General features: G+C 38.4%; 1 protein-coding gene across 1 annotated transcript in view; it reads right to left on the bottom strand.

The window, feature by feature from the left end:
• Positions 1-17,788, bottom strand: part of LOC128740788 (uncharacterized) — a 36,066-nt gene that overhangs the window by 17,247 nt on the left and 1,031 nt on the right. The window contains exons 2-6 of the mRNA XM_053836354.1: positions 16,743-17,338; positions 10,581-10,634; positions 9,401-9,514; positions 9,116-9,283; positions 603-810 (exon numbers count right to left, since the gene is read on the bottom strand). Of these exons, the coding sequence (XP_053692329.1) occupies positions 603-810; positions 9,116-9,283; positions 9,401-9,514; positions 10,581-10,634; positions 16,743-17,338 (1,140 nt within the window). The remainder of the gene's footprint in view (positions 1-602; positions 811-9,115; positions 9,284-9,400; positions 9,515-10,580; positions 10,635-16,742; positions 17,339-17,788) is intronic.

The raw sequence follows: 17,788 nt of genomic DNA, 5'->3' as shown, positions 1-17,788 counted from the left end.
TTATGTTTTTATGTTTCATTTTATTGAAACAGTTTATACTAGGTGAAACTGGTAGAAAATTTAACTTTAGTTTTTGAAGCTCAATGTCTAACCAATGCATGAAAGCAGCCTAAATCGCTTCTAAATTGATTACTTAATGTTAGGCACTCTTCGTGACTCTTCGTGAGAAATTTGATATCTAAAATATTTTTTTGTTTCAAAATCATATCTTTATGCTTAATTGTTTGCCTTCAAAAAATAAATTTCGCATTTGCCTAAGCTAACTAATTTATAAAATTTTAGTGTCAACAAATTTTTGTGTCCCAAATGTTTTTCAAGTTTAGTATTTAGTATTCAATTTTCCGCAATCGGTTTCAAAGTTGATCCTAGTTTAATAAAGCTTGCTGTTTAAAAGTCCACATATGGTTTAGAAGGACTTTTTCCTTTCAAATTGGTGATTCCAAGGCGTGATAAACGACGAACTTGTACTGGGTTTACCAGCCAGAAACGCCGATAAGTGCCAACAATGTTCAAGCAGTAGGTACCTACATAAACATAACTTTTTCCTTTTTCAAATTTGGTTGCTAGACTAACAATGGTTTAAAAATATCCTTCACACTTACCGTACAATCATTCAACAGGAACCAGTGCTTGTTCGGTCGATTACCGATATCATCTAGATGGGCTATCGATTCGTAGCGACCTCCGGTATCCTGCAGCCACTCTTGACAGGCGGCGAACGCCCGATCGCGTGCCGCCCGTTCTCGGGGGTTGCGGTCCGGTGCTCCGATTCCATTGTCTAGCGCCGTGTACTGGTAGCGCACGTTCTGCCTGCAAATGGATTCAAAAAGACCACACATTGTTTAGCTGCTGGGTTGTTAACAACAAAGCACCGTCGGCTTCCCCGTGTGTACAAAGACAGGAAAATCTATTTTCGATCGCTAGGAAAGAGCAACTAGATCTAGCAAAATTCTACAAAATTCCGAAAACACAATTTGACAGGCGAATGTGAGTGACCGTAATGAAAAACAAATTGCTTCCGAAAGGCTGGAGAGCAATCAATCGTATCACCGGATCGATGTTTGCTGAACTCTGGTTCCGGCACACTGTGAAACCAATTGGGGTGGCTGAGGACATCGGTTTGGTCAGCGGTACAGTATTTATACGTAGATATATAACGGTTCCTGTGCCGTCACCACCCACATTGGATTGACGGAAATACAATAAATGTTTATCGGAAAATAATTTTTCGTTCAGTATTGTTTAATTTTACTTCGGCGGTAAATCACCGAATGACATTTTAAAACTGTGACAAACGATTTCATATTTATGTGTTTGTATGTTTTTATGTTTTTTCAATACGCATTTAACAGCACTATAGCTCGGATGACATGTTTTTTACGTCAACTGGAAGATATTTGCTCTGAAAAAACATCTTTTGGATCTGAAATTCGATCGGCTTGCCTAGTAATTGCTATAATAGATATTAATTAGATCCCATAAAATAAAACAAAATAAACGAAGCTCCTGGCATCTTCTCACTTGATTCCTATCCAATTAATGACATTATAAAAAGAATCTACAAGAAACCAAAGAACGTTTTTTTGCAACGAAAAAGCAGACAGTCAACTGCAAGAGTTCTGCCGTAGTTGGAAATAACCTCGTAGGGATAAATCATTGTGACTGGAGGAGCCTGGGCGACGGAGGATGTCAGATACTGTGCTTGGTCGGGTCAGTCCGACAAACTGCTGAGCTCATAGTCGAGAAAAAAGAGTTTGGGTGGGCGTTGGTTGTATGAAGCGAACGAGTGAACGAGTACGAGATGGGGGAAAATTGGTGTCACATAGCTTAACGTGACCCAGTTACTCTGGGGATGGATTCGCTCCGGTTCTGGTAAACAGGACCATTGACCGAGTCTAGTGCGATCTGCTGAGTAGAGCCCTTGCAAGGCTTATTGTATTGCGAGTGAATAAATTGTTGTGCGCAAACAATATGCCGGATCATCCCAGTCGAAGAAAAGATACCAAATTCAATTCAATCAAATGTAGGTATGGATGCGGTTCATTTTTCATCTTTCATTTTAAATAAATGATCACAATAACTTTCAACTTGGTGAAATGAAACTGACTTCATAAGTGTCCATTGTAATAGGGCCCATAAGTAAAATTACCAGCACGTACCAGCAATCTAATATAAATAGTGTAACAATGTCAATATTTATCGGTAATGTTTGCATGTCCGGATTGCTTCTTTGATACTTTTTGTTTACAAATAGCAAATAACGTAGGCAGACTTATTAGCGCAAGATGTATTTAAACGTGCTTCAACAGCATTTGTTTAATTAATGGCCGGTTTAATTTGCTCCTTATGAAAAGCTGTAACGTAAACAAAGCTTAACAATGCTGCCAAGACTATGGGTATTCTTCTTTCCAATTTACACAAAAGAAGAGAGCGAGCTACGAAATTCCATCCCTCCTTCTTGCAGCCCGACGGATGACATTTTTAAGCAAATGACTCAGTTGAATGCTGCTTCATTTATATTAACGGTGCGGAAATTATGATGGAGCGACAGGACAACGACGACACAAGCTGTTGCCCCTCGCATGCTATAGCAATGGGGAAAAAATCTGTTGCAAATTATAATCGCAAATAAGGAAGCAAAATGTCAGGCATCAATCATAATTCATAAGGGAGTGTTCCATTGTAATTTTGCAAATCGACTTACATCAATTCGTCTAAAAAGTTACATAGTTTATGCAAAACCAAATTCAAAAAACATCGCAATTCAAGAATGCATTTCTCAAATCTATCCCTCTAACACTATTGAACAGGAATAAGCCCCTCGATACTGAAAGCCGAACATGTGCTCAATTTGGAAGGGCCTGAATTTAGTAGGTTATACTGCTTATATGAGGCACATCAGTACTGAATTTTATTATCCATTTTGCCTTCTATTTAATTATGATCAACGAATGTATACAAACTAGCCTGTAGAGTAAAATACCAATGACCATACATCTAATTCGTTTGCCAATGGTTGCACACCATATATTTTAGACTCGTCTTCCCATTCCCCTTAACCTAAGCTGGGGGATCCGCTGATCGAACCAAGCTATAATGGGAACCACTTATAACTGGATTCGAATTCAGAGAAGGAGAAGTTGAATTCGGAGCGGCTCACAACAGAGTCTGATCCGCAACGGGCGGCTGAATTTAGAAACGTGCTGTCCCATCAATACACCTAGGATGGCAGGTAGCGTGGTCCTAGTAAGGCAACCTAACTAAATCTAATACATTACGAACAATCAAGGAAATTCGAGTCGGAACATTCGGCATTGCAAAGACTACGAAATCCAAAAGGAGGACAGAGAACACCTACTTTGAGGTAATGACACGCGCAAGTTTTACGAGAAGGGATGAACAAAACTCGTTAGGACTACACATCGAAACCTAACTTTTGTAGAGACGAGGAAAGGGATCTAATCACAAATGAACGCAAGGTGGTCGACAGGTGGAAGTGGTTCTTTGATGAACACCTCAATGGCGAATTTGCAGAAGCAGGCGAAACGGAAGTTAACCTAGGTAATGTCCCAACACCTGATCGCCAAGAAGTCAAATGAGAAATCGGGTTGCTGAAGACCAATAAAGCCACTGGTAAGGATCACCTGCTGGCAGAGCTTTATAAGCATGCCGTGAAACGCTGACAACGGCTCCACACTGGGTTATTTCCAAAAATTTGGGAGGAAGAGAAGCTATCGGAGGAATGAATGGAAGGAGTGGTTTGTCCCATCTGCAAAAAGGGTGAGCGGCTCGATTGCTGCAACTATCGTTGCATAACGCTGGGTAACACCGCCTACAAGGTACTCTCCCAGATCCTGTTACACCGGCTGTCACCGATACCACGGGATTTCGTAGGGAATTACCTGGCGGGCTTCATTGGGTCTTGCGCAACTGCGGATCAGATTTTCACCATCATCTGTCGGATTTTGCAGAAATGTCGGGAGTACAATGCGCCTACGCATCACATCTTTATTGATTTTAAAGCAGCATGCGATACTGTCAGTCGAGACCAGCTATGGCAGATAATGCACGAACCCGGTTGTTCAGATAAACTGACGCGACTGATCAGAGCTACATTGGATCGAGACGCAGCTACATTGGATCGAGACGCAGCAGGAGTTGAGACAAGGTGACAGCTTATCCTGCATGCTATTTAATATCGCTGTTGAGGCGGTGATACGACGAGCGGGCATCGAAACGAGAGGCACGATGTTCACCAAGAGTAGCCAACTCCTAGGCTTTGCAGATGATTTTGATATCATAGCCAGGAATTTGGCGATGGCGAGGCAATCTACGCCAGACTGAAAATAGAGTTTACCTGAATACCTGAAATACCAGTAATAAAGAGATTTTAAGGAAACAAACGCGGAAGGATTGGAGAGTGATCAACGACATATTTGTGTGGAATGTTTACAAGCTATGGAGAGGAAAAAACTTGTAAAAATTATCTAAGCATTGCCACGAGGGAGAATTTGGCCAAGTGTCGACGAGCGCGAAATGAGTTGACCACGATCCTGAGGGAAAAAGCGCAAGAAGGGGGATAGAAATCGTGAAGAGCTTGAACAACTATTCCGGGCTAATGAAATGCACAAGTTCTATGAGAAGGTGAACAAATCTCGTAAAGGATACACACCGTAGCCTGATATATGAGGAAAGAGTTGGGAAACCTGGACATTAACGAGCGCGATGTGGTGGACAGGAGGAAGCAGTTTTTTAGATGGGCATCTCAATGGCGATATGACATGACATAGAATGGAAGTTAACCTAGGAGTGCCTATAAACAATCACAGCGTCTTTTTTGATTAAAGCAGAGGAGCGTTTGGTGCGAAAAATGTTAGACTGAATACTGGGCAAGTTTCGATCTGCGGCTAAAAATATATTGGGTTTAGTTCGTGGCAGTGGGACTCCAACCCGCAAATTCTCGATTAGCACTCGGGTATTAATCGAGAAATTGTGGGTTGGAGTCCCACTGCCACGAACTAAACCCAATATATTTTTAGCCGCAGATCGAAACTTGTCCAGTATTCAGTCTAACATTTTTCGCACCAAACGCTCCGCTGCTTCAATCAAAAAAAGAGTTTACGTTTGACCGCGAAAAAGTCAGTATCAGTAAAAACAAACAATCACAGCGTTCAGGCTTCCGATCTGGCAAGAAATTAGTCAGCTAAAGATTAATAGAGCCGCCGGAAAGGACTGACGCCTGGCAAGAATTACAAACAACCACTAGCAACGGCACCTCGTTAGATAATTTCAAGGATTTGAAAGGAGGAGAAGTTACCGGAGGAATGGATGGAAGGTGCGGTTTATCTCATCTATAAAAAGGGCGATCGGCATTACGCTGACCAACAATCAACACCAGGGTTTTGTTACGTCGTCTATCCCCGATAACAAGAGAAACCGTAGCATAGTATAAGGCGAGTTTTATGGAGGCTCGTGCTACTACAGATCAAATTTTTTACTCTTCGACAAATCTTCAAGAAATATCGGGAGTACAACGTGCCCACGTATCATATTTTCGTAGATTTCAGGGCAGCGTACGATACAGTTGAGCGCGAACGACTATGACAGATAATGCACGAGTACGGTTTTCCGAACAAACTGACGCCACTAATCACTCCTGGACACCTTCCCTGGAGCAACGTACGTATCTCGGGGGAACTCTCGAGTCCCTTCGAATCGCGCAGAGGGTTGCAGCAAAAGGCTGGACTGCCTTGCATGTTATTCAATATCGCTATTGGAGATGTGATCCGATCTTTAGCAAAAGTAGCTAACTTCTAACCTTCGCAGACAAACTCGGGGGCGGTCTTGGGACGACGGAGGAAATCTACGCCATACTGAAAACAGATGGAAGAAGGAATGCGTCGAAAAACAAATATATATGGTAGGAGAAGACTTCAAAGAAAACAACGTTCGTCTTCCACGGACAGTGACTATTGACACTGTTAAAGTTAAAGGGGTTGATGAGTTCATGTATTTGGACTTTTTTTGGCGGAGTACAAATGGCGAAGAGTGGCGGAGGCATATAAATCATGAGCTATAGACACTATCTGGAGAGATTCCCATCGTGCATCTCGCGAAAGTCAGAAGGCTACGGAGGACCGGCCATGCCCCATGGAAGCCCAATGACTATGCATTAAAATCCGTTTTCTTCAAGAATTTCACCGGCACCAGGAATAGCAGGGCCCAACGTGCTATATGCTCGACCAGGTTGAATTCGAGTTGCATGTGTTGGGACGCCTAACCAATTGGCAACGAGTAGCCCAGTGTAGAGGAATCCTTGATACGGCAAGAGCCACCCCGGCTCTATGCTGCTAGAAGTTAGTAGAAACCATTTTTTCAAAAAAAAAATAAAATTTTTCGTAATCCTAACTCTTAATAAGCTAGCTCTTTACGTTGAACCCTCTAACTTTTTTATTTTTCTAGCAATTGGTTCATAGTTTACCTGAAATGTATTTTGTATTTAGACCTTTACAACGATGTATTTAGATTGCCGAAATCCTTTGGAACAGCAAATTTCAAAAGGTGGCCCAACCAATATTCAATATTCAAAGATAAACGGCAGCCCTTTGAAAGATCCAAACAAATAATTTGAAGTATTTTTGGCTATTCAGGTTATTTTTCATTTGTAAAATATAAAACTAAATTGCATGTTTTATGCAAAATAATCGTAATGAAAGTACTAAAGCTCTCGCTCTACTACTTTTGCTAGATTTCAAATTCACCTTCAAATAGTTGCTCCTTACGTAGTTGTGTATCGCAATTTGTACACAGGTTAATTCAAACTTATATACATACATCAACAGATGTTACTAAAAGTGAATAATTGTTGGCTTTGTACAATAGATGAAATATAGGAAAAAAAAGTCATTTATTGAAGAAAACTTTTCACCGCAAACGTACACACTCGGTGCCCACAAGAGAAAGCACTGAGAACGAGGGGGTCTGGGCCCACATTAAACAAAAAGTACACCCACGAACGACATTGATCCAGTTTGTGCAAAGAAGAGGGAAATGTTTTACATACATGAAACGAGAAAACTGAACCAAAATTTAAAAGAAATTTTTTTGATTTAACAATACTGCGACGAAACGATCGTGGGTTATATTATAAAGGAAAATAAAACTTTCATAGATGTTCAGTACCCAATACTTGACAAGTTGACATTATATATGACGGAAAAATGAAATTTAAGGAAATGTATTTTGAAGGCATATAAAAATATTGATAATACTTGTGAATCGAGGACTTCCGAAGGACACCAAAAACGATTCTGTATAGAGTAAATTGGGCCTCCTCATGGGGTTTCATGGTTTACCACGTATGTGCAGAGAGAAAATATCCATAAATTCGGAACAACAACGATGAAAATATTGTGAATTGTTTATGTACGGAGTATAATGGTTTCTAGAGAAGAGAAAACACAATATTAAATAGAAATAAAGTATTATGTAACAGAGCTATAACTATGTAAGTGTAACATTTACAAAATCAGAAAATTGTTTTTGGGAGTTTTAAAGAAAATGCACTCCATGTTCGAAACGTGTGTTATTTCAAGTGTAGTTTAATTCGATTAACTGCTGTGTCACTTTTGGTTTTGTTTTGTTACCAGCACGTGGTATGTATAGGTGGTCAATTAAATTGCAATTTCGATTAATAGTTCTTTATTTTCCATTTCTACCTAATACAGTAATTTTGTTCTTATCGGTTAAAATGTTATCCTTATTGTTGATTAATTTTGACTCGCTTTGAATTATGGAGTGAAATTTTCCTGCCAATGGGAAAAGTAAATGGAATAAACTAAATTTTAAGAATATTAAATATGAATCATCTACAACTAGAACTATGGCAATCTTTCAAAACGTACCAAACGAAATGAAAAGAGAACATTGAGATGTTTACGGCTATGGCTTTTCTAGCAGAAAAAAATGTAAATGCTTTGTCTTCTGCTTTGCGCTGTCGGTTGTTTGCGGAAAACTTATTTTTCTCCAATTAGTTTACAGAGTCAGCTCTTGACCTCTATAGTGCCTGCCGTTGGCCTGAGAAATTCACCGGCAGTGTTTTCCCGTTATAACACATTCCCAACTGTGCAGGAATGAAATGTTCAAATGGAATTTATCAAAAACACAAAAAACATCTGGAACACAAATAAGTTTTTGCTACTACTATGAAACCGCATTGTATCACACTGGCATTGCCACCACTTTATGACGTTACTAATATTTTTATTTACATTTTTGTGTCCTATAAAAAGCTATGTCAATTTTTGCGATAAACTTAATATGATTTGCAAAAGTATCAATTTAGCGCTTCGGTTTACAAAAAGCTGAAGGCTATTAATGCAGTCGACAGCTTTGGATGACCGTGATTTATTAAATTTTAGCTTTTGAGCACGGATTTAAATTGTTCAAAATGTTGATTATAGGACAAAGAATAATAGTTCACTATGATTAGCCATAGTTTGGTTCTGTGATTAACCATAGTTTGACTATTGACATCTTTCAATCAATTACATGGCATGGTGTGGCATGGCACTTGTACTTACTTGTATTCCCAACAAACAAAACACCTGATTCAAATTGGAGATATCTGATTGAAAACGGAACGAAGTGCCCTAAAACTGTTGAAACATTTTCAATGTTCTCTTTTCGAAACTATATTTTAGGCGCGTTTGTTAATGTCATCAGCTAATTTCTAGCGCATTAGTGAAACTAGGCGTAAATTGTATTCAATAAAATCTAGAAAGTGAGAAGTAACGTCTAACTTTAATCGAAGGAAAGTAAATGGAACCTTAAAATATATGAAAAACAAATGCTGAATGAAGAAAAATGTAACGGAAAGAAACGGACCGAATAAGGTGAATAAAAACAATGAATGAATGAAAATGGCACTTTTTTGGGTATATATATATAGTGTGAACATGAGTGTAAATTACATTCAAATGCAGCTTGTACAGAACATTAACCAACAATAAAGAAAACTTTTTTAATGGTTCACTACGGATCGTATTTATATGCATATACGAAAGAGCAATGCAAGAGAGGGAGAGATATATTGTATATGAGATTTCATAGAAACCTTGTCGGCGAATCATTGTCTTTCGATGCAGAGCTGGTCCCATCCTGGTGGAGGCTGCGACTAAAGAGAAGCTTGGCCAGTGAGTCCAGCTTTGCGCTGACCAACGGTGACCGTTCGGAATGTTCTGATTCGGAATTGTTATCCTGATCCGAGCTCACCGAGCGACCTCTGGAAGCAAGAAAAAAAAAATGAAAGAAAATACAGTAGATAGTTAGTGGATTACATTTTCTCTATCAATCGTTGCGATCTGTTCAATAAACCACACATGTTGTGTTGTATTCTCACCTAAACAACATACGCTTATTAACGGCTGCAGTCGGGATTTCCGTACGTGGTTCATTAAATTCTGCGGCCGACTGAGCGCGTCGCATCTTCCGCCGTTTTCGGCGATAGCTGGACCTGAAAGCGATAAATAACCAACAAATTTGTAGTACATATATTTAAGATTTTATGGTTATCGGGTTTCAACTGTTTCCGAGCATATTAGTGAACAGAAGCTAGTTAGTTGTGTTTAGCTCTACTTATATTGAAATAATAATATTGTGTCACGGTTTGCATACAGATAGTTACTTTAGAAAGCAAACGTAATTAAACGTACAAAAAAATGCATCTAAACCTGTACATATGCATAAGAAAACAGAAACGAAAAGCAATCAGTGCGTCTTTTGCTGTTTTGCTATTTAGTAAATCAGAAAAAGGGATGTAGTGTTAGCTAGATGTTATGTCTTCAACTCTGCGTGGTCTACGAGAGTTGACCAAATTCGAAGCAATAAAAAATTATATAGTTTATACAATTTTGGTGCTTTCTGGGGTTCCGAAAGTAATATTTTAAATTTTAATATAGATATTTATAACCTTCCTGAAATCGATGGAGGCGCCATCGTATTTTTGTGAAATTGTGCTGGGAAAACCTCAGACTCGTCACAATCATCAAAAATATATATATATAATCATTTATTGCTCCAAATTTGGACCACAGGACAATTTTTCCTAATTTTGTTAATCAGTGTTGTGTTTGGCACGTGCGCGGCGCTGTATTATGCATGCTTACGACTTTTGTACGAGTTCTTTATTTCTTGAAAAGAGAAAAAATATATAATTAAACATACATACATTTGCAGTGTATGTTCAAAAGCATAAAGCATGTGAAGTTCGTGCTGCTGCAAAATTGCATTCAAAGCCGGTTTTTGTTATTGTGCATGTGTCCATGTTGCTCTTATACGATCGCTAGCATGAGGTTAGAACAGCATTGTGTATGTTTCCTGATTTTTTTCCCGAAATACGACTGAGTCATTCTTGCTCGAAACGGTTTTGCACCTGGGAAACAAACCAATAGTGATTCTGTCTAAATCTGCAAAGTGCTGAATCAATCCCTCATTTCATCTATGCAACTAACGACTAAATTTAACATATATTTAAATACATTTTTTTTCAATTTCATCGTTCGAGTTGCGACGGTACTTACCGTCGCAAACAGTGGAACAAGTGGAAATCTACACATTCCATGCAAGTCCATTGCCTGTGAATAGCAGGATGGTAATTCAAGTGCGCTTGTTTTGTTTATTGGGGCATATATTTGCTTTTAATATCCGGTAATATGACGACTATTCATACAACTGAGTACATTCGTGCAGGGTGAGTTTACGGCGAGTCTTTTATCATGATCCTTTATAACTCACATCCAATAATAAGCAATATAGTAAGGATTACAGAAAAGAAATAGTACTACAGGTCTCCATCAGCTTTTTAGAAAAAAATATAAAAAACTGAGGTCTCTTTGATCCTCACACACCATGAACAAAAAAGGATTTTTTTATTTTATTATAAACATGCAAAACAAAAAGAGGGGTGGAAGTGGACTAAGATCGGGCACTCAACTGTCATTAATAGAGTAGGGCAGGTCATAAGTGCGACGTTTGAAATTTTCTTCAATTCTCATGAGATATAGAAAAGCAATATCTACGTCATAAAACATTCGAGAGGCATGATATTTTCATGGAAAGTGAAGTTTGTGAACATACATCGCATAATGTAGTTTGAGAAAAATTTATTGATTTTTAATATATTTTTCAAAATCCAAAATCAGTTTTGGGGGGGTCGAAGTAATCTCTTTTGTAATCATTTTCAAGTGTTTTTCAACAGCAAAATACACATCAAAATAAAATTAAAATCACTGAATGGCATCACATAGTAATTATAGTAATATATAAAAAATAAGACAATAGAATTGTTCGCTAACTCCGCTAGTTCACTATTTTCCATAAAACATTCCTATTGGTAAGGGTGAGACATAGAGATGTGGGTGACACTGAGACATAACATTCATAGCATAGCATCATAGCATTGTTTTTTGATTTTTTTTAATGTTCAATTGCAAATCAATTCATAGGGATTGATTTTAAGCGAATTCTGAAGTGTAAATTAAAAGTCAGATGTCCAGAATTTTTCCTTTATCTATATAGAGTAGGGAGGGGCATAAGTGCGAAGTTGTCATCAATTTTCATGAGGTATAAATAAGCACAACAATAAATTATATTTTATATCGATGCAATAATTCAATATCTTCACATTGAACTATAAATCATCTGGGGTAATAGTGTTATGCAAAACAAATTCTTTATTTTTCTGATTAGCTGCCGAATCGCACTTTTACCCCACTAGCGGGGCAATACCTGCGGTATCGAAATCCGTACAGCTTCGAAATCCGTACACCTAATACAATTTGCTTGATTATATGTATTAAACAGTCTAAATGCAAAATATTAATAATAGGCCTAGACCCGTGGTTTATTAGCATTACGTCAATGTCAAAATATAGGTAGTAGGCCAACAAATACAAGTAGTAAAAATTAAAACGTTAATGCCTATCAGATTTTCTTCTAAATTGGCTGTGTTGTTAGCAATTTGCTAAGAAAATAACTTCCAATAAAATGAAGTGTAAAGCGTACTTGAAGTGATTTTCCTATTTAAAATCCCGAAAATCAATTTGAACTATAGGTGTTTATCGTTCTACAGCTTAATTTCATTCATTATGGCATTGAAATAATATTTATCCATCATAATTAGCACTGTACGGATTTTGATTCAGTTTTACTAGTTGAATCTAAATCCGTACACCTGTGCAGTATCCTTAGCGATCCAACTCTATTCTATGTTTTGCCAAACAAAATGGAAATAACTAAAGCTAAATATATGTCGATAAACTGGAAGATGGCAATTACGATAATATATGGTGGATAATCCTTTAATAAAGCATCGAGACAATTTAAGTTCCGGTCACTACGATAAGAGCTACTAAATTGAATTGGTACTCTCGAAATACCGGAGTCTCTTCTGCAATTTTTCAGCTTTCCGTATAATTTGCAAGAAAAATTGTTATATATTGTTTATAAGTGAAGTTAATTTCCTCTAAATTCTAAAAAAGTTTGTTTCTAAGCCCAATATTTCCTGAGGCACAAGGAAAAGAATATAAGAACATTTAACACAAACGAGGTTTTGTTACAAGTGGGTGGTCCCATGGATAGAGGCAATATTTAATCAGTACCAAACCTGATATTTTACCTGATATTTGAAAATGAACAATTACCCATAATTTGGCTTAAAAACAAAAAGATTGATTCCTTGTAGCGTTCCTACTGTGCGTGTGAACGACTCTTAGATGAGCAGGACTAAAATACAGTGCGTCAATTATCGAGAAAATCATGTTTTATAAAGCAATTAGTCAAATAAAGAAAAACAACTTAGCCACAAACTTTAAACTCATTTCGATCAAGCTTACACGGATTTAGATTCACAATTATGCGGACTTTAATTGATTTTTAACATAGTGTACGGATTTTGAGTCACAGGTGTACGGATTTTGAATCAGGCATAAAAAAGTGTACGGATTTTGAATCAAGAGCTGCACATTTTGATCTCGATTTTTTATAACTAGGATTAATTTTAGCTTCCTGTTATTCCAAATAACGTTAAAATAAGCATTATACTGTCAAAAGAAAACATGACGAATTGCTTATTACAATATCATAATTTTATATTGACCATTTAAAATTGTCTAGCTCTTAGGTGTACGGATTTCGATACGGTACGGTAGTACGAAAACCGCGGGGCAAAAGTACGAAGCTCGAATCCATGAAATTAGCACAGCAGTAGCTAACAAAACCATAATATCTTTAATCTGCGATAAGTTTCGGTAAGGAATATTCTAACTTTGCACCTTTCCTATTTTCCGCTGGCGTGCTGCAACCTCCGTCAGATCGAAACTTTACCAGACGTTTTTTTCTTGTTACACCAGCGGATAGACAGTGTTTTCCTTCATCCAGCATCAATAGAGCACTCAGTTTTCTGCAGATCTTCCAGTTCTAGTATCTGTAATATAGTGCCTAAGACTCGTACTTTTACCCCGTCCTTGAATCGCACTTTTGTCCCATAGGCGTTTGACGGGGTTTGATCAAATTATGGAAAAGCGAAATATATTTTGTAAACTCGTCTCACCGCATTTTCAAAAGAGATATGTGAATGATGTGAAACGCTGCTACAAATTTTCAATAAGTAATATCATCCTGCTGACGTCGTATTTGCCGTATTATGAAAAATTACATCAAAACCGCCCTAAAATAACACTTGCACGTAACTCAGCAACTATGCTATGTAAACCACCAAAGTTTACGTTAGATTTTAGCTGTCAAAGTAGTCATCCATCCATGCCAAAATAGTCAATTTACTCGGAATCTGCACCGATAAACCACTTTTACCTCCATCGCACTTTTGCCCCTCCTTACTCTATATATAAAAGTGAGCGTGAATTGGCATACATGTTCCTTAGCATGAGAACTCAGGGGGTTGACAAAAGAAGGGGGATAATAACGGCGGGGGAGGCCTTAACTCCGAAATGCGTGGACATTTCTTCATCAAACTTGGCACAAATGTTCCTTGACATTTCGGAATCAGCACTGGAAAGTTGACAAAAGGAGGGAATCCCTAACAAGGGGGAAAGAGATCTAAATAAGTGAAAGGGGTTGCGTTTCTCTTGTATTTAAACCGATTGCAGTTGTGCAACTGACTTTGAGAAAAAAGGGGGTTCCTCCGAGGAAGAATATATGGTAAATAAACCTTTGTTTTGTTTCCATTATAGCGATTTTCAATGAGCAAACCGATGCATAATTAGCTACGTGACAAAAGGGGGAGCTGACTGGGAAGGAACCGACATGTAGAGGAACGAGGAACGTGAGTATGAATGTATGTTCCGCCATAACTCCGGAACTTCTGGACTGTTCTTCATCAAACGCCGTTTGTCAAACACATGTTTTTCAGCATAAAAGAATCAGCACCGGAAGATTAAAAAAAGAGGAAGACGATCTCTTAAAAGGGGAGAGAAACGTTCAAATGAGTAATAAGGTGGGTTTCTCTTGCATTAGGCGCGATAGCTATTATGCAAGTTGTTTTATTTCAAAAAGGGGAGTATAGGATGCACAAATGACTGTGTGACAAAGGAGCCCCGAGTGAGAGCTGAGATCAGGAAATCTGTTAGTATGAGTATAAATGTATATGTGAAAATATTCGGAATTTTCAATTATACCCAACATTAATGCATGCTTTATAGACACAATTAACAGCACGACCTCTAAACTATTCTTTATTATCCAACAATATGATTTAAATTGGTTTCAAATAGGTGTCTCAGTACGCAATACTCGTTGTCTCACTCTTCCCACATATTCGTTAACAGTGAGACGAAATTACATCTTCACATTTGTGATTGTAACTAATTTAGCTTATAAACAAAACGACTGAAACGTTTTTTCAGACAACTAGAAGGATATACCTTACAAATGGAGTGAATAGCTACCATCAAAAATTTTTTTAGAAGTCGTTGATAGCTACCATCAAAAAATTTTTTAGAAAAAAATGTCTCACTGTAGACGTTTTTACCCTAATAGTACACAAAAAAACATTGTTCCGAAGTAAAACTTCGTTAGGGTTTTGGTTGATTTTAAAAAGCAGGTAGTTTCAAAAACTTTGGGACCTAAAAGTCAGTCAAGAAAAAGCAAATTGACTAACAGGTTAGACGAGCAATCATTCAGCACTGCAATTTATTAATAAATTCGGCACCAACTTTTCAAAGGGCCTATCTACAAAATGTAAATAAACCGAGTGAGGGTTTCTTTCCTTATGCTAGTCTAGCAACCCTTACTCGGTTTTTTTACATTTTGCAGATTTGCCCTGTTTGAAGTTTTGGACACGCCGCCTGTACTGCGGTCAGACCTTAATTGCCCAGTACAATTTACTAAAATTGGCAGCGGCCAGGAAGGAACATTCGAAAACACAACGTAGGGCCTTTCACAACGGACGAACAGGCCCTTTTGAAAAGTTGGTGCCGAGTTGTATTGAAAGGTAGAAAACTGAGAAAGATAAACACTGTCAGCAGTTCAGTAGTCATGTCCATGGGTTGACGGATAAGAGTATACCACCAGGGGTAAAACTGTATGGGCTGAATCCGTTTTATATTCGCCGCCTTCATCAATTGTTTTGAGCCTTTGTCAATCATTGAGCACTTTAGGGACCTAACTGGAGCAACCTAACTGTCTTAAGACTGTGAACCATTTCGTAGAATTTTTAACTTTTTAGTTAAAATTTGACAGTTCTTAAAATTTAAAATTTGACGGAAACACGTTGGGCCCTGGCTTGAATTTTTTGTAGGGTGTTGGGTGGGCTCCGGTCTGACAGAAAAGATATTTGGGCTCAGGTTTAGCGAAATAAATAAACTCGGGTCGGCTTCTAGTTTGGATAATGTAAGAACCAGCCATGACTACTTTAGTCTCATGTAAAATAGCAGATCTTCAGTGCTCCACCAGACAATAGTACAATTAGGAAACTGTAAAATTTTTATTTCTTCAGAAAAAGTCTGCAAACGGCATGCCATTGAACGGCATATAAAATACTCAGTACTAAAAGTGTATGTTGCTCGCAAAGATTTTTTTCAACTTTAAATCACTCGGTTTCAGAGCTTTTATGCACGCTTGAAAAATATACACTTTTTCCTAACCAACTCGTGCTGAAGCGCTGATTTCAACTTCGAAAACGCTGCTGTGCCTAGCCGGGGAAAATAATCCTTCAATTCCGGCTTCCGCACCAATAAACGTTAACAAATCATAATTTCCAACTCTCGTTTATAAGTTGACCTCGTTCAGCTGCGTCACGCAGCCTGCGTGGCGTAAGCGTGACCTCTTCATACGTCTCCAACCGACGCCGGTCAAATTTTCCGGAACGAAAAATCATTGGATCACGTTTTCTATCGCATTAGAAATTAAAACCGGTCGGTTGGGTTAAAGTTTTGGGTGAAGTCGTCAACCCGAACGTCGATGATTAGCGTAATAAGTAGCGGGCAGATGCCAGCAGAAAACTAATGAAATAAAAAATATCGTTTGTAGATAGTATATTGCGGAAGACTCTTGCTTAATGTTTAAGGAATATTTCTGCTAACGAGTGAATTAAAATAATCGCAAAAGTATCCTAAATAGTTGATAAAAAAATATAAAACTTATGTATCTTCGAAGATAAAATACTATATAAACTGAAAGGAATGTATGGCAAACCGTTGCTAAATGTGCTATGTGCGCGCACTTACCTTGAGGGACGTTCCTGGCAGAACCGATCATGGCCGGTGGTTTCCATCTCACGTGTGTCCTTCTCATCAGCGCCGCCACGCTTATGCATTGTCGAATATAGATTAAACATTTTCAGCTTGGTTTTCACATTGGTCACTTCACACACGCGTATAATTATCTTGCGGCCGCTCTTGATAACGGTATTGATTGTCTTGTACAACGAGAATGGCACCGGTTGGCCAGCGGTGGAATTGGCCGTTGTTCCAGTGGTCGTTGTGGTGGTCGTGATGGTGGTCACCACCGTTGCCACGGGCTTAGACAGCGTTTCTTCGACGGTTCGGTCAACTTCCGGAGCTAGCTTGCCAGGAGGTAAAGATGGAAGACCGGTCAATAAAACAGGGACTGCTTGCTGGTCATTAGAAAGCTGATCGGCACTTGAATGGAGGACCACAGGTGGCGCTGTTGTTTCTTGTCCAACTGTTGCTGGTGCCGGTGCCGGTGCCTCGGCGGTGGATGCCTGCGGTCGACGCTGATGAGCTTGCCTCCGCTTGACGAGGTGTTGTTCCGAACGGACTTGCTGTGACTGGGATGATTGATGAAGTTTATTCGTTGTATCCTGAGCGTGTTCGAAATGTGGGTGTTATGCGAAACAACATCATGATGATTTGCCGCTTTTTCCAAGTTATGCATCGAAATTCATTGAGCTTATTTAAGTTCCGGAAATGGCTCCAACAGGTGGTTTTAGAGCAAATGGTTGTGTGTGGAGCACATTCGAATTACGTTTGTAACATAGACGAGTATAAAGTACGTCTTTATTGAAGCCAATTTAAATGTTTGTTTTTAAGTATCAACTAAAATCCATGAAGTTTCAATTCCACGATTTTCAACGTGAAAGAAAAGAAACTCCATCTCCGTTTCCCAAACGATGTTTATAATGTGAAATGTAAAATTACAAAATTAATTTTAATTTTGAAGTCATTGGTGTATGGGCCATTCAAATCCAGTTAAGTGATCAATTGATAACATGTACCTCATGGGTTTTATAATTGTAATCGTAAAGTGAATG

Source organism: Sabethes cyaneus, chromosome 3 (assembly GCF_943734655.1).
Source record: "Sabethes cyaneus chromosome 3, idSabCyanKW18_F2, whole genome shotgun sequence".
Classification (NCBI taxonomy): Eukaryota; Metazoa; Arthropoda; class Insecta; order Diptera; family Culicidae; genus Sabethes; species Sabethes cyaneus.
The sequence above is the reverse complement of the archived record's forward strand: the minus strand, read 5'-3'. Positions and strand labels throughout refer to the sequence as shown.